Source organism: Prionailurus bengalensis, chromosome A3 (assembly GCF_016509475.1).
Source record: "Prionailurus bengalensis isolate Pbe53 chromosome A3, Fcat_Pben_1.1_paternal_pri, whole genome shotgun sequence".
Lineage (NCBI taxonomy): Eukaryota > Metazoa > Chordata > Mammalia > Carnivora > Felidae > Prionailurus > Prionailurus bengalensis.
Window position 1 is genome coordinate 99,805,844 of NC_057354.1, and position 26,477 is coordinate 99,832,320.

Genomic DNA, 26,477 nt, shown 5'->3' on the forward strand with positions numbered 1-26,477 from the left:
TCAACTCAGTAGTTAAACTGATATAAAACTTAGTAACCAGATAGAAAATATATTGCAAAGAGAGTCTTTACACCAGCAAAATTTTTATTAAACATAATGCATAAACTTATGACTTGAGCAAAATCTAAATCAAGAATTCTACAAAGTAAGAAAAGATTAAAATATAATCAGATAAATGGAAAGGATAGCATGTCCACGGATTAGTTGACTTAACATGAGGAAAAATGTCAGTTCTTCCCATATTGATCTGGAAGTTAAAAAATCATAATCGAAATGATTTTAAAAATCATTAAAGAAAGTGACATCATTATCAAATATTTAAATCCAGTCACTAGGAATGTGTTATTGATACAGAAACAAGCAAACAGATCCATGGAACAAAATAGAAAGTGCAGAAACAGAAGGTACGTGCATATGTGCGTGGGTACGTGTGTACGTATGTGTCTTCATTGATACGCTAAAAACACAGAGCATCACAAGGCAATAGAAAAAAGCTGACCCCAGGCCAGTTACACTAGAAGGGGCAGCCATAGGCATTTAGAAGCTCCCCAGTGTCGAGTCCTGACTAGGTACGCAGGCAAAGGAACAGCCACGGGACCCATCATAGGCAGCATGGCCTCCAAGTGGATCAGCCTCAGACACACTCATCCAGAATCAGTCTGGATCAACGCTGTCCAACAGAAAGATAGTGTGAACCACATATCTAATTTTAAATTTTCCAGCAGCTGCATTAAAAAAGAAATACTTTACATCCAAAGTAGTATCATCTCAGCCTGTAATCAATAGAAAAAGTTATTCATTCTTTAGCCATACTTAGTCTTCAGAATCTGTTACATATCTTCCACTCAACTGACATCTCAATTTGGACACTAAATTTTCATCAAAAACACTTGATCTGTAGTTCATTTTCATAAAATTTATAGTCGAGAAAGGAGATCCACATGCCCAAGTTGTTCCAAACACAATTATTAGAACAATAATTGAATCAATTATCAGTTTTTAAACTTTAATTCACTTCCTCAGTCACAGCCATATTTCAAGTGCTCAAAAGTGAGCCTCATGTGGCCAGTTGTTAATGAGTTAGACAATGGAAGTCCAGAATCCTCCACTGCGACTCCAAACCCCAGAGTCTCACACTGACCACCACACCTGTTGGAGACTCAAAGTCACCGTGACCTTCCACATTTCTGGAATCAAACCCAAATTCCTCCATCTGTTAGCTATGTAATCATGGGCAAGTCTCTTAATCCCACTAAGCTTCAGTTTTCTTTTTTTTTTTTTCTTTTTCCAACGTTTATTTATTTTTGGGACAGAGAGAGACAGAGCATGAACGGGGGAGGGGCAGAGAGAGAGGGAGACACAGAATCGGAAACAGACTCCAGGCTCTGAGCCATCAGCCCAGAGCCTGACGCGGGGCTCGAACTCACGGACCGCGAGATCGTGACCTGGCTGAAGTCGGACGCTTAACCGACTGCGCCACCCAGGCGCCCCAAGTTTTCTCATCTATAAAACAAGGATGACACTACCCATCCTGTAAAGTTCTGAAGATTAAATGCAATATTACCAATGAGGCCTGGCTCACAGAAGGCATTGCATGTTGGTTCTCTCCCTCTATATCTGTATAGTGTTTATGATTTTCCAATTTACTGTTTTATTTGCTTCTGACAACGGGATGGGAGGGCAAATATTATTATCCCCATTTAAAGATGAGAAAACAAAGTTCAGAGAAGTTAAGGGGACAGCATAAAGTCACATGCTGGTGATGGTGCAGGAATTCTCACCCCAGCACATCTGGCTCTGGGTTCACTGCTTCTCCCACAGAACAGCGCTCCAGCCTCAGCCATGCCTCAGTCTCCAGCTGCCTCTACCCTACAATCCAAGAGGAGGGTGGGAGCTCTGAAGCCGAGGCCCACAGGGCTCCTCCCAGGCCTCAAGGAAGACCCGCTCTCCTCTGCATCTTCCTGGCAGCTGGTTGGAGAGGTAGCTCAGGAGCCTGCGGGCCTGGTTCTCACCTTGTAGTCAGGCACCAACGTCCTTCTTCAGAGCTACAGAGAACAAGGAGGAAGGAACCAACCACTCCTCAAATGGGGCAGAAGAAATGGAACAAGGGAATGAGTTAGGCTCGTCTTCTATCAAATTGAATGCAGATGATCTTACTGTTCTCTGGACTTACTGAGAAGGGAGACTCCAGCAGGCTCCACCCCAAAGCCTCTGCTGGAAATCTTCAATTCCACACAGAAGCGAGAATGAACAATGGACAACTAACTACACACCGCAACCAACATGGTGAATCACAAGGGTATTGCTAAGCGAAAGAAGCCAAGCCCTCTAAAGGAAGCATACTGCGTAATTCCATGTATGTGAAATTCTGAAATAGTCAAACTAATTTATGCTCAAGGACTTTCAGAACAATGGTTCTGGGACTGGTTGGGGGTGTGTGGGGGAGGAGTAGACATCAGGGTCAAGGGGTTTCAGGGGAGCCAGTGCTGCTATTTCCCGCCCTGGCCCTGAGTGCTGGGCACGTGACTGTGTTTGTGAAAATCCAGCATGTGCACTTTTCTGTATAGTTATGCTGCAGGAAAAACTTGATACTAACTTTCTGGGGTGATGGAAATGTTCAATAAATCGATCTGAGTAGTGGATATAGGTATATGTCAAGTGTCATTCATCTGTTCACTAAGGTTGTATTTTACTGTTTATAAATGAAACACAGGAAGTTACACACCCCCCAACCAAAAAAAAAAAAAAGTTTTAGGAATGTCATAATTTTTCCTCCTAAATTTAAACAACTTTAACCTCACTAGCTTAACCTTAAGTTCTTATAAAAAAATTAGTTTATAAATACTAAATACCTACCTGAACGTTAAGAAGGTGTTATGAAATCAAAATGACTCTAGTATATAACTACAGGCCCTAAAATATCTCTTAAATGTATTATCTTAAGAGATGGTGCTACACACCTTCCCTCAAAGATACCTTTGAGGGTATCTTGAGATATATTATCTGCCAAGCAGATATATATTTACCGCCAAGCCTTTTCCCCTCCCAGTTTGAAGTTTGAAAGAGGGCTTAAGCCCAAGCAAAAATGGTCATAAATTCCAAACTTGTATGGTCAAAATCAATAAGACTTTAGATCAAAGCACTATCCTTTTACAAAACATTGTATTAAGTTCAGACATTGGGCGCCTGGATGGCTTGGTTGGTTAAGCATCCGACTTTTGATATCGGCTCAGGTCATGATCTCACGGTTGGTGAGGTTGACCCCTTGTCTGGCTCTCCACTGACATCATGGAACCTGCTTGGGATTCTCTCTCTCTTTCTTTCTCTCTCTGTCTCTCTCTCTCTCCCTCGCAGTTCTTTGCCCCTCCTCTGCTCACACTCTCCCTCTCTCAAAATGAATAATAGGGCTCCTGGGTGGCTCAGTCAGTTAAGCATCCGACTTCGGCTCAGGTCATGATCTCGCGGTTTGGGAGTTCCAGCCCCACATCAGGCTCTGTGCTGACAGCTTGGAGCCTGGAGCCTGCTTCGGATTCTGTGTCTCCTCTCTCTGCCTCTCCCCCACTTGTGCTCTGTCTCTCTCTATCAAAAATAAATAAATGTAAAAAAATAAATAAATAAATAAATAAATAAATAAATAAACTTTTTAAAAGTTGTTTATTTATTTATTTTGAGGGGAAAGAAAGCATGAGAAGGGGAGTGGCAGAGAGAGAGGAGAAAGTGAGAATCCCAAGCAGGCTTCACACTGTCAGCATGGAGCCCAAGGTGGGGCTCGAACTCACCAACCAGGAGATCATGACCTGAGCTGAATTCTGATGCTTAACCAAGGGAGCCACCCAGGCACCCCCAAAATAAATAAATAAACTTTTAAAATAATAATAAATGCAATCATTGAAAAAGTTAGAATATCAGCTTCTTGGGTTTCCAAAATAATGTGAGAAAACTCCCCCAGGAGATAGATGCAGACAATTACTGGTCCCTTATCTTGTCTATAAATCTCAGTGTGCCAAACAAATACTATATTTTAGTACCTGAGTATTTTTTAATATATACTCTTAGCAAGGTAAGTTAAATTCCCTACAAATTTTATTATCAATTCAGGAACACTATTTTTAGGCTGTTGAATGTCCTTAAGTTCTTTAAGTAACAACCCAAGTTCAGCATTTCAAGATCTGCTAAGACCTAGATCTGCTAAGTCCTTTTATTCTGAGGACCAACATCCCAAGGCCAACCACTGAGAATATCTGCAAAACAAGAATACTTATTTCAATATGGTCAATAATATTGTAACAACTTTGTATGGTCACATGGTAACCATACTTATTGGGGTGAACATTTAGTAATATATATAATTGTCGAATCACTATGTTGTATACCTGAAACTAATGTAATACTATATGTCAACTATACTTCAATTAAAAATTTTTTAAAGTAAAAAATACTTATTTCATATTGCAAAATTCTCATTTGTCCCCAGAAGTATCTAATCTGCTATAAAACATCAACAACATATTTCACCAAAACGATTAAACAATGGCACTTTAATAAAGTGTTACTTGTCTTATGAGAAATGAAGAACTTCTTGAATATGAACCTAAATTCCAATGTCCTGAGGGAGGGGCTATAAACGACAGAAAACAGGAATATAACTCTGCTTTACAAAAGGAATACCCTGGGGGGAGGGTCCTGAACAGGGACAGCAATGATCTCAAAGGGACCAATGTGACCTAAAACAGCCATGCCCAGTATTATTTTCAAACCAGGCCATACCCTGCGATAGTCAGTCTGACATTCACATTGTCCACATACTCTCAATGCGGCTTCTTTTTAAAAAATAAATAAATAAGGATGGATTTTTTAGGGGCACTTGGGTGGCTTGAGCCCCGCATCAGACTCTGCACTGACAATACAGAGCCTGCTTGGGATTCTCTCTCTCTCTCTCTCTCTCTCCCTCCCTCTCTCTGTCCCTTTCTCTCCTCTCTCTCTCTCTCTCTCACACACACACACAATAAAAATAAACTTTAAAAAAAATAGGTTTTTTTTTAAGTTTATTTATTTTGAGAGGGGGGAGGGGCAGAGAGAGAGGGAGAGAGACAATCCCAAGTAGGCTCCACACTGTGAGTGCAGAGCCCCATACAGGACTCGAACTCACAAATCAAAAGACCATGGCCTGAGCTGAAATTAAGAGTTGGGTGCTTACCCGACTGAGCCACCCAGGTGCCCCTCAAAGCGGCTTCTTTTTTCTTTTTAATAATTTATTGTCAAATTGGCTAGCATACAGTGTATACGGTGTGCTCTTGATTTTGGGGGTAGATTCCCATGATTCGTCGCTTACATACAACACCCAGGGCTCATCCCAACAAGTGCCCTCCTCAATGCCCATCAAAGCAGTTTCTTAATGAATGACCTGAATTAAAACAAGTGACAAAGGTATGTCAATACTTTTGGGGATGACAAGAAAAAAAAACCGTCTTCTCTCTCAGTAACACACACACAAACGATATAACTGGCTCTATGGCTTATTTTTTAATCCTCTGAATAACATTCTTGAGCAAAGACAAGTTTCAGATCAACTGTCCTTCTGAACCATCTCCTACATTATAAGTCAGTGAACTCACACACAATCAAATGCCAAGTCCTTCTTGCAAAGAGAGTCTTACCTGTGAAAAGTTCAGCCCATTCAGTGGATGGCACTGCTCTTCCACCTTTTCCACGGCCCCAGTCTGTTTCCTCAGCCGCTCAGCCTCCTGAGCAAGGTACAGGTCTAAGACAGGCACCCCACGGGACTTAATGTCCACTTCGGTCAGGGAGTTGACCATGAGCATCACCCAGACGGGCCTCTTCCGCTCCCAGTTCCCCGCGATGGCGTTGAAGAGGTAGTCCGCATAGAGCCCCTTGCCACGCTGGTCTGGGGTCATCCACGAGGGCATCATGAGCTTGACGTACTCTAGGTGGCGCTTGAGGCGGCAGTAGATGTCCCTGGGGAGCACGTCCTGGAGGTTCTCGCCCTGCGGCAGCATCTGACAGCTGGTGAGGGCCGAGATAGTGTAGGGGTCCGTGAGGTCCAGCTCAAAGTACACAATGCTGCTCTGCTGAAAAGCCTCCTTGGAGTTGTCCGGGATAAAGTCCCAAACCCGGGTGTATGGAACGTGGATCGTGCCAAAGAAGTAAGATGGCGGATCTCGCTTTATGGTCCACAAGAAGGAATTCAATTCACTCTGCTGAAGGGAAAAGAAAGGCCATTAAGTCATGATATGTAGAGTCAGAAAGCTGAGAGGAGAAAACGAACGGGAGAGACAAGTCACACTGCGAGAGGAAAATGATCAAAGTATGATTTAGACTTTGGAGTCCAGGTAGATTCACCTGCCAGCAGCAGGAGTCCTCGATGCAGCCTTTTCCCTTTGTCCCCCCAGAGTGTTGATTAAAGTCGAAAAAGCAATAGCAGTCTTTACGTTTGCCCTAGCAATAAACGGGGCAGGAGATAAGGCGGGGACTCTCAAGGGATTCTGAGGACACAGCTGGTACCGATGAGGGGACACCTGAGGAGACACTGTTGCCTCCCGGGCAGGCAGACTGATTGTGTCTGCTTCTTCAGATCTCAAATCCAACACTCCCAAAAGCAGTGGCTCTCCACGGCTGCCCATTCTCTCCCAGTGGTTTTCCAGGCTGAGCAGTGGTACACATCCACCCGAGGCCAAGCCATCGTGCCCTTTGCCCCTGAGTAGCTCAGTTTCAACAGCAAGCATTTAGGAAGTGTCTGTTTAGTAACAGACCCTGGACAAAGAAGGGCACAGGGCAGCTCTCGAGGACTTCAAGTCGTAAGGTCAGATATGAAGTGAACCATGAACCAAGCAACCCAGAAATGTGAAACTCCGGGTTTACAGAAAAGAAATGGAATACATTCCCTTTACAAAAGGCTTTAATTTCAGCAGTCTTTTAAGTAAGTGTGATGTTCTCCTGTACTGTGGAGTTTCAGCTCACGATCAGTTTTTGTTATTGTCACTGTTATGTTCTACAAAGTCATCACAAACACTGAAGTACCAAACAATGAAGCACTGCTCCTAGGAGAAATCCAAGGGTTAGGTTCCTACAAGCCTCTGGTCACAAAATGTTCATCAACAGATAAATGCATAACCTTGTTTTGTATGTTCTCTGTTGAAAAACACCTTATTTAATACATGTTGCTGATTCACTGACATTGAACTCACAGCCAACAGCATGACAACTCATGCCTGAACGAAGCTCATCTAACACATACATTTTCTCCCTGAGGCACGTCACAGCCTCCTTGTGCTTAGGAACACTCGATACTATCTATGCCTGGTTATTTTAAACAGAGAGATTGCCACAAAAATGCAAAAAAAAAAAAAATGCAGCATTAAGTAGATCACCAAAAGGACACTTACTCACTCGTTACTTGTTTGAGAGCTGAAACAGAGCACTGTATCAATTTATTCCACCTCAGCTGGCAGTGTGTGCATCAGGCACATGGTCTGCCCATGAAAGTGCCACAGGCATTGGGTTTATTGATCAATTTTAGAAAGTAGCCTAATTCACAAATGTGAAATCTGCAAACAATGAGGATCAGGTGTGTTTGCATTTGTATGTTCATTGTTGAAGCTACAGCAACTTGTCTTCAAATGATATGTTACACAGAATCTCAAAATCTAAGACAGATGAGAGCTGGTTGATGCAGGGGCCCCATTCCCCATTCTCACAGACTTCAACCTCTTCTCCTCCCATTCCCCTGCCACCTTCTGACCACCCAGAAGGCAGAGGTGGACAGGTAAACACAAGGCCTGGGGGTGATATAATGGGCGGGGGGCAGGGAAGATCAGTAGCAAATGAGCTCACAGCTCTGGATAAAGGCGATTGGCTATAAGCAGCCTGAGCCACATGGGAATAGGCCCGGTGCTCCAGAATGGGCTTTTCAAAAGCAACTAGAAATCCCGAGTTTAAATAAAATATTCCAATTGGAAAATGGAACCTCCATTTTCTTATACACCATGCAAGCCAAACAGAACATATCTCACTAGTCCCCAGCCTGTGACCTTGTTTTTTGTTAAGTATTTAAATTGCGGGGTGCCTGGGTGGCTCAGTCGGTTAGGCATCCAACTTTGGCTCTAGTCACAATCTCATGGTTCGTGAGTTCAGGCCCCCCATTGAGCTCTCTGCTGTCAGTGAGGGGCCCACTTTGGATCCTCTGTCTTCCTTTCTCTGCCCCTCCCCTGCTGTGCTGTCTCTCTCTATCTCTCAAAAATAAATAAACATTAACAAGAATTTTTTTAAGTATTTAAGTTACAGTTCTACTCCCACACCCACCTTTTTAAAAACACACAAATGGGTGAAAGAAGCCTAAATTCTGCTTCTATTTCAGCTACCCCACCGAGATATTTAAAAGCCACTTCATTTCTCTGTACCTCAATTTCTTCATCTTTAGGAGTTAGATAACAGTACTTGTCATAGGTTATGGGAATAAACAAACTAGGCAGGTAATTGTTAAATGAATGAAGAAATGAGAGAAAGAATGTATTTCTAATACCTATTAATGATTGAATCAATATTAGGAGAGGAATCGTGTCCAGGGTCTCCAGCCAACCCTCAAGCATCTGCTTATGGAGTAACGAATGTCCCAGGGTTATTTAAGCACATCAAAAAGCCAAATGGAAACTCTACATCTAAAACAATGGCTGCCAAAACTAATTAAGCAGTCCAGGGTCTCACTGTTAGAATTACATCAAACCAGTAGAAAAACACTGGTTAACTAGATGCTAATCAAAAGCCGAGACTGACAGTTATGGCTTTGGTTCATTTAAAATGGGTAACAAAGGGGGCGCCTGGGTGGCTCAGTCGGTTAAGTGTCCGACTTCAGCTCAGGTCATGATCTCACGCTCCATGAGTTCGAGCCCCGCATCGGGCTCTGGGCTGATGGCTCAGAGCCTGGAGCCTGCTTCCGATTCTGTGTCTTCCTCTCTCTCTGCCCCTCCCCCGTTCATGCTCTGTCTCTCTCTGTCTCAAAAATAAATAAACGTTAAAAAAATTTTTTTTAAATAATAAAATAAATAAATAAATAAATAAATAAATAAATAAATAAATAAAATGGGTAACAAAGGGCACCTGGGTGGCTCAGTTGGCTGAACATCCAACTCTTGATTTCAGCTCAGGTCACAATCCCAGGGTTGTAGGATCAAGCCCGAAGTCGAGCCCTGTATTGAGCCCCACATTGGGCTATGAGCTGAATGTGAAACCTGCTTCTCCCTCTCTCTCTCCCTCTGCCCCTCTCCCTGGCTTGTGCTCACTCACTCTCTCTCTCTCTCTCAAATAAAAAAACATTGATAACAAAATAATTACCTATAAGTGTAACTGGTTTGGTAGAGGCAGCCTTCCAGGTAGAGGTTTAGTTTGGAGTTTGGTTTATTTGTTCACTTTATTGGGAAGAAACGATAACTGAAGGGCCCTGAATGGTGATATGTCTGGGCATCACAAACCTATACAATGGATCTGCTCACACAAGTTACAGTGCCTCCCAAAGGACGTATACCCACTTTCCAACCAGGAGACACAGTCAAGAGCTAAAATGTTATTATTAAAACCACGGACACCTAACTCATTTTCATCTGCTAGGAGCTTTTGATATTAAATAAATATATTCCCAGGAAAATCCAGTCCATACTGCAAGATCACGGCTGAGATTGGGGGGTAGGCAGAGTGGAAGGCGTGGTTTCATTTTGGTTTGGTTTTGCTTTGTTTTTACCCACTGCCTTTAGTCTCCCTAAAGTCTCATCCTACCTCAAAATACCTACACTTCTCTTTAAACAAAATCTATTCAACTATATGTATCCATTTTTATTTATTTATTTATTTCTGCCTTTTCAATTAGTATTAGTCTAGAAATAGAGTTGCTGTATGATCTTTTTGCTGAAAACAGCTCATATTTAAAAAACAAACAGGGGTGTCTGGGTGGCTCAGTCGGTTAAGCGGCTGACTTTGGCTCAGGTCATGATCTCGCGGTCCGTGAGTTCGAGTCCCGCGTCAGGCTCTGTGCTAACACCTCAGAGCCTGGAGCCTGCTTCCAATTCTGTGCTTCCCTCTCTCTCTGCCCCTCCCATGCTCATGCTCTGTCTCTTTCTGTCTCTCAATAATAAATAAATGTCAAAAAATTTTTTAATAAATAAATAAACATTAAAAAAATTAAAAGCAAACAAACAAGACTCAGGTGCTAGCATCCAGCCATGTAATAACAGTAAGGACACTAAGAACAGCGGCTGTTATCACATATTCACTGTGCGCCAGAGACGATCTAAGCATTGCATATGAATGCTCCTACGACATGCGTTCAACGTGCACACGTTCCACAATTCTTTAGGCTGTGCTTATACATGCCAGCCACTGTTGCAGGCATGAGGCACTGGGGCATTCTAGGGCACTAGAAATACAACGGTGAGTGAAAAACAGGTACCCACCTCGGGCATGTCCATGATATCTGTTGTGGAGAACATGAGCAGGGAGTACTGGAGGAGGAGATATTCAGTCTTAAATACGGTGATCAGAAAATCACTGAATGGGGGCACCTGGGCGACTCAGTCAGTTACGCCTCCAATGCTTGCTTTCAGCTCAGGTCATGGTCTCATGGTTTCGTGAGTTCGAGCCCCACATCGGGCTCTGTGCTAACAGCATGGAGCCTGCTTGGGATTCTCTCTCTCCCTCTTTCTCTGCCCCTCTCGCGCTCATGTGCATGCTTTCTCTCTCTCTCTCTCTCTCTCTCTCTCTCTCTCTCTTTCTCTGTCTCTCTCTCTCAATAAATAAACAAAATCACTGAACATCTGGTAGGAGATTTATCTTGCTGTGAAAGAGGTAAGAGTGCAAATCAGGGGGATATCTATCTAGAGAAGAGCCTTCCCTCCAAGGGGAGGGAACAGCAGTGCAAAGGCCCTGAAGCAGAAAGGTGTTAGCGAGGACATCATCAGAACTGCAGCAGGATGAAGGAAAAGGAAAGCAGGAGGAGAGGTCAGAGTGGTGAGCAAGGCCAGGCCACACCAGAGCTAGGGCAGGTGTTTGTGAGAGGGGCAGTGTGAGCTGATCCTGAACAGGGTCACCCTGGCGACCGTGATGAACAGACTAGAGAGGGATGAGGGCAAATGAAAGAAAGTCAGTCAGGAAGTTACCAAAACAATCCAAGCATGAGAACACAGCGGTTGTGATAGAACTGAGATGTGATCATGTTCTGGATATAGTCTGGAAGCTAGAGCTAATGGGACTTGCTGATGAGTTGGTTAATTCAAAGGACAAAGTTGCCATCAACCAAGATAGAGGAGAGAGCAGATGAAATGGGATCAGAGGGGAAGGTTGGAAGTCTGGCTTGGGCTCTGCTGAGTCAAGACGTGAAGCAGACAACCAAGTGGGGTGGTCGAGCTGGTAGACGGATGCATGAATCTGGACTTTGGGAGAGGCCTGTGCCAGAGGTTAAAAACAAGGTACTGTCACCATTTAGATGTGTTATTTAAAGCCATGGGACTGAATGAGATCTCCAAGGAGCCCAGTGTAATTTAGGAGGGAAAAGGTCTAGAAATAATCTAACCTTGCGAAGTCAAGGGAAAGAAGAGCAGCCAGCAAAAGAGAATGAGAGATGTGGTCATTGAGGTCGCTGGCAAATCAAGAGTAGGAAGCCAACCAAAGACAGTGCTTCAAGGGGACAATGTAAGCAAGGGGTTCAGTGTGGGTGATAAGCCAAATGAGTCAAGGCTTTGAGAACTGGTCTCTGGATGGAACAACACTGAAGACACTGGGGCCGAAGCAAGAACAATTTAGTGGCATGGTGGGGACGAAAGCCTGCCCATTCAGGAGCAAATGGGAAGAAAGGCACTAAGAAGATACTCAACTAATTAAGATGCTAGCCGTTGCCACGTGCAGAAACTAAGCCCTTGAGAGGTTTATGATGATACCCAAGGTCCCGCAGTGGCTAAGTGGATTTGAAGCCAGGCAGACTGGGTCCTGAGCCCTGGGTCTGAAACATCACATTATGTGACCTTAACATGCAATACACTTTACTTGGTCTCCTAGTTTCTTTCTCCATGAATACCCTAGTAGGTGCACAGCTGCACAGGAGTGCTCCCTGACTCGGAATCTACAGAGGCTCTGTCCAGCTCCCCTTCCCTAGCCTCAGGACCTGCCCAAATAGATCCACACCAACGTTTTTAAATCCTCAGACTGCCACCTTTCCCCATACTGTCTTTTCAAAGTAACATATGGGCGGGGGGCGGGGGGGGGAGGGACTTTTCCACTTTTTCAAGCCAGGGGTTTTAAAGTGTTCTGAAGGAAATGCTCCTCATCTTGTATAGCTCCCTCAACAAATAGAGTTCTGTTCTGACCAAGTAGACACTGTCTCTCCCATTCTGCACCAGCAACCATCCCCGACGACCACTGACAGTGCCCTACCAGGCAGGCCTTGGGTAGAACACAAGCTCAAAGAAAAGACTTCAGGGCTTACGGCCAAGGAGCTCTCACATTGCCTTTGCCCACCAGCCCCCAGGCCGCCGCACCGGTCATATGGGTGCCCCTGCCCTGGTCCCCCTTATACTGACACCCTCAGGGGTAGGGCTGTCTTGTCTCCACAACAGAAAAAGAACAAAATTGTTCCACTACCTCATTTCAACATAATTGTGGCCACCATGTGCTACCAGATGGATGAAGCCATGTGATTTAACACTATGATTCAATAGAATAAAAACACTATCAACATGTCCCTTCTAAACCTAAAAGAAAAAGGCATGGGTGGCCATGGATGACAGACACAAGAAGCTACAAGTTCTGTCCGTTGACTCACTGGAGATTTTTTTTTTAATTTTTTTTAACATTTATTTATTTTTGAGACAGAGAGAGACAGAGCATGAACAGAGGAGGGGCAGAGAGGGAGGGAGACACAGAATCTGAAACAGGCTCCAGGCTCTGAGCTGTCAGCACAGAGCCCGACACGGGGCTCGAACTCATGGACCGCGAGATCATGACCTGAGCCGAGGTCGGCCGCTTAACCGACTGAGCCACCCAGGTGCCCCGAATCACTGGAGATTTTAACACACACATCTGTAATCCATGCAGTGAAACAAAGGAGCACAGTGACAACTTATGTCACGTGGGCTAAGTCCCTTAGGGCTGCACCCCTGAGCTAGCTCCTCCCGTCCCAGCCTCCCGCGACCTGTGGTAATGGCACTTTTCCTAAAGTACACTTCAGCAGACCAGCTAGAATGGATACCAAAGTGAGTCAGTTGGCTCCAGGTGACACTTTTCATCTGAGAAATATTTATTGAGCGTCTACGGTGGCCAGGCACTCTTCTAAGCACTGGGGATGCAGCAGCAAAACAAACAGACAAAAATTCCAACCCCGATGAAGATTACAGGGGCTCGGGGAGCCGCAGCAAACACATTTTTATCAGTTGAGTGCTACAATGAGAAATAAAGCAGGAAAGGCAGGTAAGAGGGCAGGTGGGTCAGGGGTTTGACATAATCATTCATAGATAATCAGGAAGGGTCTCTGTGAAAGAATTTGAGCAAAGATCAGGTGGAAGTATGGGAAGAAGCATGTTACAGGCCAGTGTGGAAGATCTCTCTATAATGATTAACGAAAGTTGAAACCAGCTCTCAGGACACAAAATGCTACCTAGTGGGTTAGAGGCTGGATTCCAGAGCTTTACTCTACGATCTCAAGACCACAACCTCCTGGGGCACCCACCCACAGTGCCCTCTCCAGAGCACAGGTCAAGCATACGGCCCTGCCACTGACTGACCTGACCTTGGCACCGGATAACACTGCTTGCTCCCAGAATAGTTCAGAGATTTTCAAAATGTGGTCCTGGGACCTGTAGGTGTCCGCAAAGCCCTTCAAAGCAGTCTGTAAAGTCAGAACTTTTTAAATCATAATAATAAGGTATTTTCCTCTCTCGCTGTCATTCTCTCACAGGTGTGCACATAGAATTTTCTAGAGGCTACAGGTGTGTCCAACGTCACTGCTGTGACTGTTAATGGCACGTGTGCTTATGTATTCCTGTGTCTCACTGATGTGTCCGTCAACCCACATACATAAAGGGCTCTTTGGAGTCCTTAGTACTTTTTTAAAACGTGGAGGGGTGCTGAGACCAAAAAGTTGGAGAACAGAGAATAAAAAGGCCATGAGGACAAGTTCAAGAGTCAAGAGAAAAAGAGACTTTATCACGACTCACTCATCCCACTACAATTTGGAGTGGATTTTGTAAAAGTGAAAAACGTTTGCTTTCATAGGAAAGGATGGCTTTCTGCTTTGTATAACACGAGCGCCGCTGCCACAACGCAAGAGTTGGAAACTCTCCCTGGTGCCGACGTCCCTCTCCAGCCACCACGCCTCCTGCTTGCCGAGGGAAAGCTGGGAAGGATGGATGCCTTAAGGAAATCAGTGTGGCTCCCCGGTCAGCCCCCTGCACCAGGAAGCCTCAATTAGGTCACCCTCTCCTTTCCTGTGGTTAGGACGATGAATAAAATTACCACTAGCCAGAGGTGACACAGCCCCGGATGCTGCGCAGGTGTCACCGAAGGTGGGGCGACCCTGGTGTCCGAGGGCGCACAGACCACCCGAAGGACGGGTCTAGGATCACCTCCCCGGCTCCGGGGACCCAGCAATCAGACCCACCAATACAAACTCACAAAATTCAACCGCCACGGAGCTCAGAAAAAGAACTTCAGAACGACAGAAAATTTCGAGCATAAGAAAACCGATCAGGAGAAGAAAACCTTGGTCTCGAAAGAGGGCCAGGCTCGCAGACGCTAGACCTGTCCGATTTCTGCTCGGCTTCTGCTCCCATAGGGTGAGGTTGACCGGGGCAGGTCACTGGGACTCCCTCGGCTGGGTTCCGCTCACCTGCAAAACGCCCCTGAGAATGTCTAAGGAAGCGCCCGTGAGTGAACGCGAGGCTGTCAGATGTGGCTACTTCGCGAATGCGCTCTGTGACCTGGGGCACAAATGTCCCTCTCTCAGCCTCAATTTCCCAGATCGGTAAAAACAAGGGGGATGGCTTCAGCTCCCCCCAATCCCTTCTAACTCAGGCACTGACTCTACGAAGGTTAAAGCAAGCAGCTGCAGGGCGCTCTTACCATTTCGGTAAGAGCAGGAGAAATTAAACGCTAAGGATGAGAAGGCAGAACAAACTTGCAAAGTAAATGTGCCAAAGTCCCTCCTGCACCGCTCGGTCTTAGCGGACTCATCCACCCAAGGTCCCCGAACGCCGAACGCCCGCGAAGCAGGCTGGAGAGACCCGGGACACCCCGCCGGGACTCCCTTTGGCTGCACTGACCAATGGCGAGAGCTGGGGACAGGGTCTCACGCGGCCGAGGGACTGCGCCCCCTCCAGAGAGGGGACCCCGGGGTGCGGCGGGACGCGCCAGCAAAAAGGCGCAGACGGGGGAGGTGGCTCGGGACCCGAGGGCTCGGTGCTTCGCAGGCTTGGGAAGGTAACCACCCATGGGGAGGTGCAGGGAAGCCGCCTCGCCCGCGCCCGACGCGCGCCCTACCTGGGGCTTGAGCTCGCAGTTGGCTGAGGCAGGCGCGCCGCGCCGCGGGGCTGCGCCCGTGGGCAGGAGGCAGAGGGTCTGCAGCAGGAACCAGCCCCAGGGACTCATCCTCCCCACGGCGGCTCGGAGGCCCCGCACGCGGAGGGACAGAGTGAGGCAGCGGTGGCCGCCCCGCCCGTTAGCCGGCGGCCGCGGAGTTGCGGACTAGCCGCGCGCCCACCATGGCGCTCGGGGCTCGGGGGACCGGGGGCGCCCGCCGGCAGCCTCGCGCCTCTCGCCTGCTCCGTCTGCAGTTCGCGCGGCCGCCTCCGGGCGGGGCTCCGGGAGCGGGCGGCGGCGGCGGCCACGTGGGGCCGGGCCCTGACCTCCCACCCCCCACCCCGCCGCCCCTCCGCCCCGCGCGGAGACAGCCTCGGGAGCCGGGGCCAGGCTTCTCCCGCCCAAACCCTGGCGGGGCCGCAGGCCACCTCGTGAGCCGGCCAGAACGGGAAAGTGAAGTCCCAGCACTGTCTTCCAACCTCCCCCCAGATCCCATTGGCTCCTACCCTTACCTCTGTATTTATGCTGCCAGTTCTGAGAGTGGCTCTTGATTGCAAGAGACAGACCAAAGAAACAAATGACAGGCTATTTTTCAAAGGAAAGCTCATTTAAACAAAAGAAATCGCCTACAAGTTTTGTCTGTTAAAAGAGGGGAATAGTCTGTGTGTGCATACACTTAAAATCCGGGACCACAAAAGCCAGCACTCCATTAGGTGTCGTCTTAAGGGGGTTGGGGAATAATATTAAGGATGTGAACACCAAACTCAAAGGACTCCTTCAAAGGTTAAGTGAGGACATTTATGGAAAGCATCTTGTTTGGTACACATAGGAGGCCTGCAAAACGGACTTGTTCCCTTTCTGCCCCTAAAGCCTTATTCACAGCATTGAGTCTTCAGGAAGAAAAAATTATCAAAGCCACTAGCTCAGCCACTGTGCCCAGCCTCTGCCACCTCCCATCCAAGCCCTGAGTGCACTTTACCAACCTTTAGGTACAGCCCAGACTGCAGCGTGATCACTGAGTGGTGTAGCAGGGGTTCTTAATTGTTCAGTCCCTGTCCATTTTGAGACTCCGGTGGAAGTTTAGGCTTCACAGACGTTTAGGCTTCGGGTGTTTTTGTGACATCGCTAGATTTTTTCCTGTTCTAAGTTTCAGTGGGGGTATGCTTTCCGGAGTTGACTCTCCTGTCTCCAAACGACACCCGTTCAGCTCGTCAGCGAGCCTTGGACCACAAGCCGACCAGCAGCGCAACCTGTCCGGGTTTTCAGGTTGCCAATGCTGCCGCCTACTGGCAAAAATGCTCTCTCCAGGTGTGAGATGAAAGCACCCGGAACTCTAAAGGAAGTAATTAACTTACTACTACTTTGTACTCTTTCCCTACTCCAAATGGAGTCTCAATCAGTCGGCTGGGGCCAGAGGAAGAGGGAAGGGAAAATGTGTCATAAAACCAGACTGAAGGGTGCCTAGGTGGTTCAGTCGGTTAAGCATCTGACTTCAGCTCAGGTCATGATCTCACTGTTGGGGAGTTCAAAAGCCCACGTAGGGCTCTGTGCTGACAGCTGGGAGCCGGGAGCCTGCTTTGAATTCTGTGTCTCCCTCTCTCTCTGCCCGTCCCTGCTCGTGCTCTGCCTCTCTCTCTCAAAAATAAACATTTTTTAATTAAAAAAAAATAATAAAACGAGACTGAGTTTGTTTTCTTTCATCGTTTCTCTTTCCTATTCCATTGATGCTTGCTCTAACCTGTATTATTTCCTTCTACTTACTTTGGATTTATTTTGCTCTTCTTTTTCTGGCTTCTTAAGGTGAGACACTAGGTCATTGACTTTAAGCCTTTCTTTTCTAATATAAGCATGTTAAAGCTATAAATTTTCCTCTAAGCATTGCTTTAGCTGCATTGCCCAGATTTTTGAAAAGCTGTATTTTCATTATCATTCAGTTTGGAATACTTTCTGATTTCTCTGGTGGTTTTGTTTTTTTCTTTGACCATGGATAGTTTAGAAATATATTGCTTAATTTGCAAATTATGGATTTTTCCTAGACATCTTGTTACTGATTTCTGATCTAGCTCCACTGCAATCAGAGAACACAGTCTGTATGACTGCAATCATTTTATATTAATTGGGACTTGTTTTACGGTCCAGGATATGGTCATACACTGGACTTGAAATGTCTAGTGCATGAACAATTTTCTTCAGGTCTAATATTTTTCTAGGTGGAGCTGCCTGCCTTAGACCCATCATTAAGTAGAATTTATTCTGTAAGACACCCAATGTCCAAACATTCAATAAAATCACATCTACTCTCTATACATTGTACAGACATTCTTGAGGCCCCTATCACTTCACAGTGCTACCCCAGACCTGGTGACAGGCAGGCCAGCATGACCTGGTCCTTACCTATCTTCTAGGCTGATGGCTTTCCTGGCTTCCACTTTGTGGTTAAGAGAGAGATGCTGGAGTGCCTAGGTGGTTCACGGCCAACTTTGGCTCGGGTCATGATCTCACGGTTCCTGAGTTCAAGTCCCTCCTCAGGCTCTGTGCTGACAGCTCAGAGCTCAGAGCCTGGAGCCTGTTTTGGATTCTGTGTCTCCCTCTCTCTGCCCCTCATGGGCACCCCCTCTCAAAAATAAACATTGAAAAGTTTTAAAATAAATAAATAAACATTAAAAAAAAAAGGTAAAAAGAAGGAGATGCTAAATGTTCCCCTAGCCTCCTCTCTGCCTTTCGGTATCTAGTTCGGTATCTCACAGTTTCGATATCCAGTTCAACTCCTTCACTTGGGTATTGTTCTTTTAGCTCATTGCCGGAGACCTGGATGTTCCTAAACCTTTCCCTGTTTCTTTCTGTTTCTCTTTCATGTACAGTTGATATCCTGGCAACCTTCCTACATCCACCTATTCTTAGTTCTTCCTTTTGTGCCCCTACAATGGATTCCTGAATGTACACAAATCTGTGAAGGTTGTCCCCTTCATAGCAGTCACCCGAGGAAATCATACCCTGGAGTCCTCTTTGTCCTTTCCCCCAAATCAGATCTTCCCTCAAAAACAAAGTTTTCAGGATGCCCAGAGGATTTGCTGTGGCTTCCACCGCACCTGCCTTGCCTGGCTGGCCGGCCTGACTGACCTGCAGCCATCTAAATCCTGAATCACGTAACACACTGCAGATTTCCCAAAATGATCAGGGCAGCCCCGGGGTGGAGGGTAGATCCCTTGATCCTGCCTCCTGGTATTCACATTTTTGTTTAATTCCCTCCCCAAGTGCGAGCAGGACCTGTGACTTGCTTCTAACCAATGGAAGGTGACAAAGATGATGGGTTGTAGGCGATTACACAGTAGTGTGCTGCCAATCTCGCTAGAGTCTCTACCTTGCCATCTCTGACGAAATGAGCTGTCACGAGTCCTACGGCCAGGAGGAAATGAATTCTGCCAAGCACCTGAGTGACTTCAGAAGTAGATCCCTCCACAGTAGAACCTCCGATAGGAGCCCAGTCCTGGGCAGCACCTTGATTGCAGTCTGGGGTTACCCTAAGCAAAGGACCCAGTTAAGCCTGAACTCCTGACCCAGAGAAAATGTGAGATCATAAACATGCGCTATTCTAACCCACTGAGTTAGTGATTTGTCACACAGCCAACAGAACACTAACACACCAGGGGTGCCTGGGTGGCTCAGTCGGTTGAGCTTCCAACTTCGGCTCAGGGCATGATCTCACAGTTCGTGAGTTGGAGCCCCGCATTGGGCTTGCTGCTGTCAGCGTGGAGCCAGCTTCAGATCCTCTGTCCCCCTCCCCCTCCTGGCTGGAGCTCTCTCAAAAATAAACAAAACATTAAAAAAGAAAGCAAGAAAGCAAGAAAGCAAGAAAGCAAGAAAGCAAGAAAGCAAGAAAGAAAGAAAGAAAGAAAGAAAGAAAGGAGAGGAGAAAAGAAAACTAACACACCAAGTAAAATAGAGCGCCAAGGAATACTCAGGTATTCCAACAGAGTCTACACCATCAGAGGGTGTGCTCAAAGTGAGCAACAGAAGACCTACTTCCTGCACTTTCACGTCTTCGGGCCCCATGCCTGCCCAAAAGGGGACCAGAGTTTTGCCACTCTCTCTTGGTCACCCAGTATTGGCACCAGAATTTCTGGCAGGAAAGGGTAGCAATTACCCCACAGCTGCCTTTGCTTAGCAAGTACACTGTGTGTACCTAGATAACGGGCAAGAAGAAACCTCCCCTGACAGCAGGGAGTGGTCTAGCTCGATGGTGTCACCTTGGTGTTGTTACAAGCTGACACTATCCACAGCCAGGCCGTGGTGTTCTCCCATTGAACGTAAACAATTTTGTAGTAGATCAACATTGGACAAGGCCACTCTATGACTATAATGAAGACAAAATCCAGATGACTCCATAATCATGTCTCAACACAGACAAAACATGAACCTGGTCCAAACCACAAAAGGGACCAGACATCCTCATATCCTGGCTAATGAGTGACTGCTCCTTCTTCACAAATCCCTACTTTAGCCTTTATTATTTCCCCTACCATATAGACAAGATATTTGAAGATATTTGAATGTATCGTTACAGGCTGAATTGTGGCTCCCCCAAAAAATCAGATGTTGAAGCCCATACCCTGGTACCTCAGAATGTGACTGTTTGTTGTTGTTTTTTTCTTAAGGTTTATTCACTTTTGAGAAACAGAGATAGAGGATGAGCAGGGGAGGGGCAGAGAGAGAGGGAGACACGGAATGTGAAGCAGGCTCCAGGTTCTGAGCTGTCAGCACGGAGCCCGACACGGGGCTCAAACCCGCACACCATGAGATCATGACAGGCTTAACCATCTGAACCACCCAGGCGTCCCATAATGTGACTATATGTGGAGATAGGGTCTTTAAAGAAGTGATTAAGTTAAAAAGAGGCTATTACTATAGGCCCAACTCTGATCTGACTGCTGTCTCTGTAAAAGGAGGAAATTTAGACACACAACAGGGACACCAAGAGCACTGAGGCACGGAGGGACAAACATGTGAGGACACAGCAAGAAGGCAGCCCTCTACCAACCAAGGAAAGAGGCTCAAGAGAAAACACATTCATTGACACCTTGATTTTGAACCTCCAGGCCTCCAGACCTGCGAGAAAATAAATTTCTGTTGTCTAAGCCACCGAGTCTGTGGTATTTTGCTATGGTAACCCGAGCAAGTTAATAGAGATGCCCAATCGGAATGAGACCCAATTCCTCAGAACACCCAACCCAGAGCTAAGCCCTGCTTCCTTGAACCTTCCCCCAAATCATCTAAGGAAACGAGTCAAACTGTAAAACAAGCCCTCCCAGTACCTTCTCACTGAGATGCCCCAAGGTATGAGCTCTTCCTCTCTGCAAAGAGCAGTGAGTCCATCTAATTCACCTTCAGGTGTGTCCCTGGTGGCCTTTGGCTTTTGGCACTGATACCTGTCTGTCTACTTGGGGCGACTTTGGCCAGCCCCCAAGCCATCCCTTCTGTTTCCAATGGTCTTACATCAGACCTTGCATGGAGAGAAGTTCTCCTTATGTTGACACGTTTTTACTCTCTTCCCCTGTGCCCGCTCTCCTGCCCACTCCCCTGCCCACATGCCACATGGGTAAGGCTGCGCTGCGGTGAACGGTACCTTGCTCCTGGGAGCCTGGTGCAAAACCGCTGCCTGTGTGAATGATTCCTGACAGAAAGCATGTAACAGCATGAACTGAGGAGAGTGACGGAGCTAGCCTCTGGTCACTGTTCAGCTGGCTTCTGGCTTCCTCCTGACCCAGATCATGCAAGCAGAGAGAAAAAGCTGAATTGTTGGATGTCCATGAGAATTTGTTTTTTTTCAGAGAAGGAAGAAAGAAGAAGAAACTGGAGACAAGGAAACTGCAGAAGACTCCCGGGCAGAGAAAAGAGAAACACAGCAGAGATGTTGACCGGGGAATTTTTATTGTATTTTACTATTCATAAGTAATGAAAATTTCAAGAAATTTTTCATGAAATTACAATTACACATCAATCTTTCAGAGGTGGGTTTTGGGGCCTCTGATAGTGTAGCATTTGGCTTCAAGGAGGCCTGGGGAAGAGAGACTTCCAAAGGGGAACCAATCACACACGTGACTAAATGTGTAATTTTTACTGTGATTCTAAAGTAAACAAAAGTGTGTGTGCACGTTTTTAAAATGACCTGAATGATCAGGGAGTTTTTATTTATTTTTATTTTTTTTAAGGTTTGTTTATTTACTTTTGGGGGGTGGGGAGGGGCAGAGAGAGAAGGAGAAAGAGAATCCCAAGCAGGCTCCATTCTGTCAGCTTAGAGCCCGACTTGGGCCTCGATCCCACCAACCACAAGATCACAACCTGAGCCAAAACCAAGAGTCAGAGGCCCAACCAACTGAGATACCTCGGTGCCCCAACTGAGGAGTTTTTCTAGGACAGGTTGCTGATTGTTCTCTGGAAACACTAAAAGCAGTAACTTGCTATCCAATAGACGTTTGGTATGTGTCATTTTTTGTCCTTACTGATTCCTGCATCCCTTCTAGAGAAACTGCTACATTCATTTATTCAACACACTTACTAAGTACCTGAGCCACCCAGGGCCCAGTGAGGAGTTTAGAAAGATGACTACAACAGAGAGGACACCTGGGCCTGTGGAGGTTCCTAGGCGGCCCTGTTCTTACCCCTGGTTGCACACTAGAATCACCTGGGGAACTTTTAAAACAACTGAAGCCCAGGCCCCATTGGTGGTTAGTTAACTTGGAATCTCAGGGGCATGTGGCCCAGCACCAGCATTTTAAAAGCAGCTCTGGTAATTCTTGTATGCAGTCAGGATCAACAGACGGCTGACAAAAAGAAAATCACAAGGCGGTAAGATGTGTACAACAGCACAGCCCATAACCGAGCCCATCATTCCAGGGAGGGTTTCCCAGTGGAATGTTGTCTAAACAGAGACATAAAATCTGAGCATGAGTTAGGGAACAGCATTCCACAGTTCAGAAGAGGAAACAGCATAGGCAAAGTCCCTGAGGCACAAGAGAGAGTTAGCTAAGTTCACAGAATTTAGTCTGATTGACACAGAGACCCAAGCAGAAAAGGGTGGGAAAGGGAGAGATGAGCAGGGGCCAGAAGGTAAAGAATTTGTGAGCTGGGCTGAGGAGTTCGGTGCCTGACTGAGAGGCACTACAGAGCCATCCAAGCATTTTAAAGTTTGTTTATTTTGAGAGAGAGAGAGAGAGAGAGAGAAAGAGAGAGAGAGAGAGAGAATCCCACGCAGACCCCACACTGTCAGCAGTGAGCCGTGCAAGCATGTTAAGCAGAGGAGTTACACAATCAAATGTACATTTCAGCACGGAGGAGAGCTGGAGGGAGCCAGGGTACAAATGGTAAGACCCGTTAGGAGGCACGATGGGACCTGGCCTTGGTTCTGGCAGGGGACAAAGAGAAGTGACACTGAGGAAGTGAAACCCACCCAGTTTGGTGGTTGATTGGACGTGGGAGAGAGGAGGAACAAGAAACTGTGGGGAATTAGTGCCCAGAAAAGACCAGACCACACCCTCTGGCCTTTGCTCTGTAGCCACAGTAATAAGGGGGGACTTAACACGCATGGACCCAAACGCCAGAAGTGTTCTGATGGCCCTTCATGCAGCAAGAACAACAGGGGAAGAGAGGATCCTCTCTCTGGTTTCCTCCATGCTCAGCAACGCCAGCTTCTAGATCCTCCCAGCCTCCCCCTGAAGTCTCCCTGAGATTCCCCGGCCTTCCCAGACACCATCAGAGTCTTAATGCCTCAGGTAGTTTCCCTTTGGCCTGAGACTGTGGAAAAGCAAGACAGAGCCAGCTCATCTCATCCCTGCCACTTATTAGCTATGTCACCTTAGGAAAGTCACATGACCTCTCTAAACTTCAGCTTCTTCATCTGCAAAATGGGAATAATAATACTTATCTTGCAGAGATGTCATAAAAATTAAAACCAATATAATATATGAGGAGCCAAGCCAGAAATATAAAGCTGAAGATAGATAATACTCATAATACAGGAAAGCTCTTAAGTTTTAAAAAGAAAAAAAAGGACATCAACCTAGTTAGAAAATCTGCAAAGATCATAAAAAGGCAAAAGAAACAAAGGGAAGGGGGCGAAGGAGAAAACAGGACAAGCAAAGAGAAGGAACAATATACTAGTCCATAAACAAAAAGATCCTCACTAGCTAATCCAATAAAAGCAAATTAATTCTGGAGAAGGATGCTGATGTTGGTTGCACAACAGTGTGAATATACTTAATGCCACCGAACTGTACACTTAAAATGATTAAAATGGTAAATGTTAGGTATATTTCACCACAATTTAAAAAATAGAATAAATATCCTTTTAATAAAGGAAACTAAAACAACTAGGTGCAATTTTTACCTCTCAAACTGACAACAATAAAGGCATGGCAATATGCAGTAGGAATGTAAATAAAACCTTTTTGTAACACAGTTTGGCAACATTTAAAATGTGCATGCCCTTTGACCTAGAAATTCCACTGTAGGGATCTGTCCCAAGGAAATATTGACACATATGTGAAAACACACACACATACACACACACACACACACACACACACACACACACACCACAGTTTGGGAATCACCAAGCTAGGTTCACTGAAGCACTATCACAGTGAAAAATATCAAACAATCCTTGTAATGAAAAGATACATGCCCAGTTGAAGGAATAAGGCACACTTTTATGTTCTGGAATGGAAGAGCACACACCAAACTGACAACTTCTCTAGGGAGAGAGTGGGATTGGTGTGGGTGGGGGAGGGAAGGAAAGAGGGTCTCTAGTTTTTACTCATCATGCTTCTGTGTTGCTGATGTTTTTAATGTTTATTTTTGAGAGAGAGAGAGAGGGAGCATGCAAGCCAGGGAGGCGCAGGGAGAAAGTGGGGCAGGGGATCCCAAGCAGGGGCCCTGCGGGGCTTGAACTCAAGAGCAGTGAGATCATGACCTGAGCTGAAGTCCGATGCTTAACCAACTGAGCCACCCAAGCACCCCCTATTGCTAATTTTTTTAACAAAAATCACAACTTCTATAATGTCTTTAATGTCATGATTTTTTTTTTAACTGAATGCCTCCTGAGGACGTATTCTCTGACTAGCTCAGTTGAGAGTGTGCCTTGCACTCCAAACCCAACAATCTATTCCTTCTTCCTACCAGCTACCCAGCTCTTCAGAGCATGGCCAAATGCCATTTTTTAAAAATGTTTATTTACTTATTTTGAATGAGAGAGAGAGAGAGGGAGAGGCAGAGAGGGGGGCAGAGTGAGAATCCCAAGCAGGCTCCATGCTGTTAATGCAGAGCCCCATGCGGGGCTTGATCTCATGAACCGTGAGACCATGACCTGAGCCAAAATCAAGAGTCAGACGCTTAACCGACTAAGTCACCCAGGTGCCCCCCAAACGCCATTTTTTTAATGAACATTCAGAGAATAATGCACTGAAGAAAATCAGTGCTGACGAAACCATCAGGATTATCATTCTTGTTCTTCCAATCTGTTTGTTAGGAGCAGTGGCCCAGAGTGCTGCTGGCCTGGCCGGTCTCTGAGAGATGCAATGCGCAGCCAGCAGCCCCAGCCACCATCTCTCCGCTGACTGTCTGCTGTGACCCCCATCTGGCCCCTGAAACCCCACCGGCCTTTGGAATGCTGCCCTGGCATCTGGCAACTGATACTTTTATGACCGAGTGGGGAGGCATCTCCGTTTCTGCTTCTTTCATTCCTTGCCAGAGGGCTGTTGTTTTTTGGGATAGTAAGTTCTTTTTGCCACATGAATGGCAATTCATATGGGGCCTGGCCTCACAGACTAACGTCAGTAGCCTCAGTAAGGGAGAATCTCGGCCCAGATCCCCTCCCACCAGCACGCCATAAGCCACCCTGGCCAGAGGGTCAGAGATCTGCTTTCTTTCTTCCTAAGGTCCCTGTGGCACCTCCTTGTGGGCCCAGAAATTCTAGCCCAAGAGCAGCTTTTCACCAAATGTGCATGCACACACTTACTCCAAGAAGATCTAGGCCTACAGAGAAAAATGTATTTTATATTCTCCCAGAAATGAGGCATCACTAAAATTATTTTTTCCAGTTGGTCCTTGTATACATACATGCGCAACTTTTTAAAAATACATTTTGGCTAAAATCAACAACACAAAACAACAGGTGTTGTCAAGGATGTGGAGAAAGGGGAACCCTCTTACACTGTTGATGGGAATGCAAATTGGTGCAGCCACTGGGGAAAACAGTATGGAGGTTCCTCAAAAAGTTAAAAATAGAACTACCCTACGATCTAGCAATTATACTGCTAGGTATTTACCCAAAGAATAAAAAAAAAAACACACCAATTCAGGGGCACGTGGGGGGCTTAATCTGTTCAGCATCTGACTCCTGATTTGGGCTCAGGTCATGATCTCATAGTTCATGAGGTCAAGCCCCACATAGGGGCTGTCAGTGCAGAGTCTGCTTGGGATTCTCTGTCTCCCTCTCTCTCTGCCCCTCTCCACTCACTCTCTTTCAAAAATAAATGAACGTTTTTTTTAAAAACCACTGATTCAAAGGGATACACACACCCCGATGTTTATAGCAGCATTCTCTGCAATAGCCAAATGATGGAAACAACCCAAGTGTCCATCAACGGATGAGTGGAAAAAGAATATTTGCCATATATATACAATAAGGAATATTACTCGGCCGTATAAAGGAACGAAATCTTACCATTTGCAATGATGTGGATGGAGCTAGAGAGTATAATGCTATGCAAAATCAGTCAGAAAAAGACAAATACCATATGATTTCACTCATATGTGGAGTTTAAGAAGCAAAACAAATGAGCAAAGGGAAAAAAGAGAGAGCGGCAATCAAGAAGCAGACTTCAAGAACAAACAGATAGTTACCAAAGGGG

At 46.0% G+C, this 26,477-nt stretch overlaps 1 protein-coding gene across 1 annotated transcript in view; it reads right to left on the bottom strand.

Moving 5' to 3' along the window:
* The window catches only part of TRABD2A (TraB domain containing 2A), a 54,010-nt gene extending 38,282 nt beyond the window's left edge, over positions 1 to 15,728 (bottom strand). Inside the window, exons 1-2 of the mRNA XM_043603833.1 lie at positions 15,532 to 15,728; positions 5,658 to 6,218 (exon numbers count right to left, since the gene is read on the bottom strand). Coding sequence (XP_043459768.1) covers positions 5,658 to 6,218; positions 15,532 to 15,639 — 669 coding nt within the window. The 5' untranslated portion in view covers positions 15,640 to 15,728. The remainder of the gene's footprint in view (positions 1 to 5,657; positions 6,219 to 15,531) is intronic.
* Between the last annotated feature and the right edge of the window lie 10,749 nt (positions 15,729 to 26,477).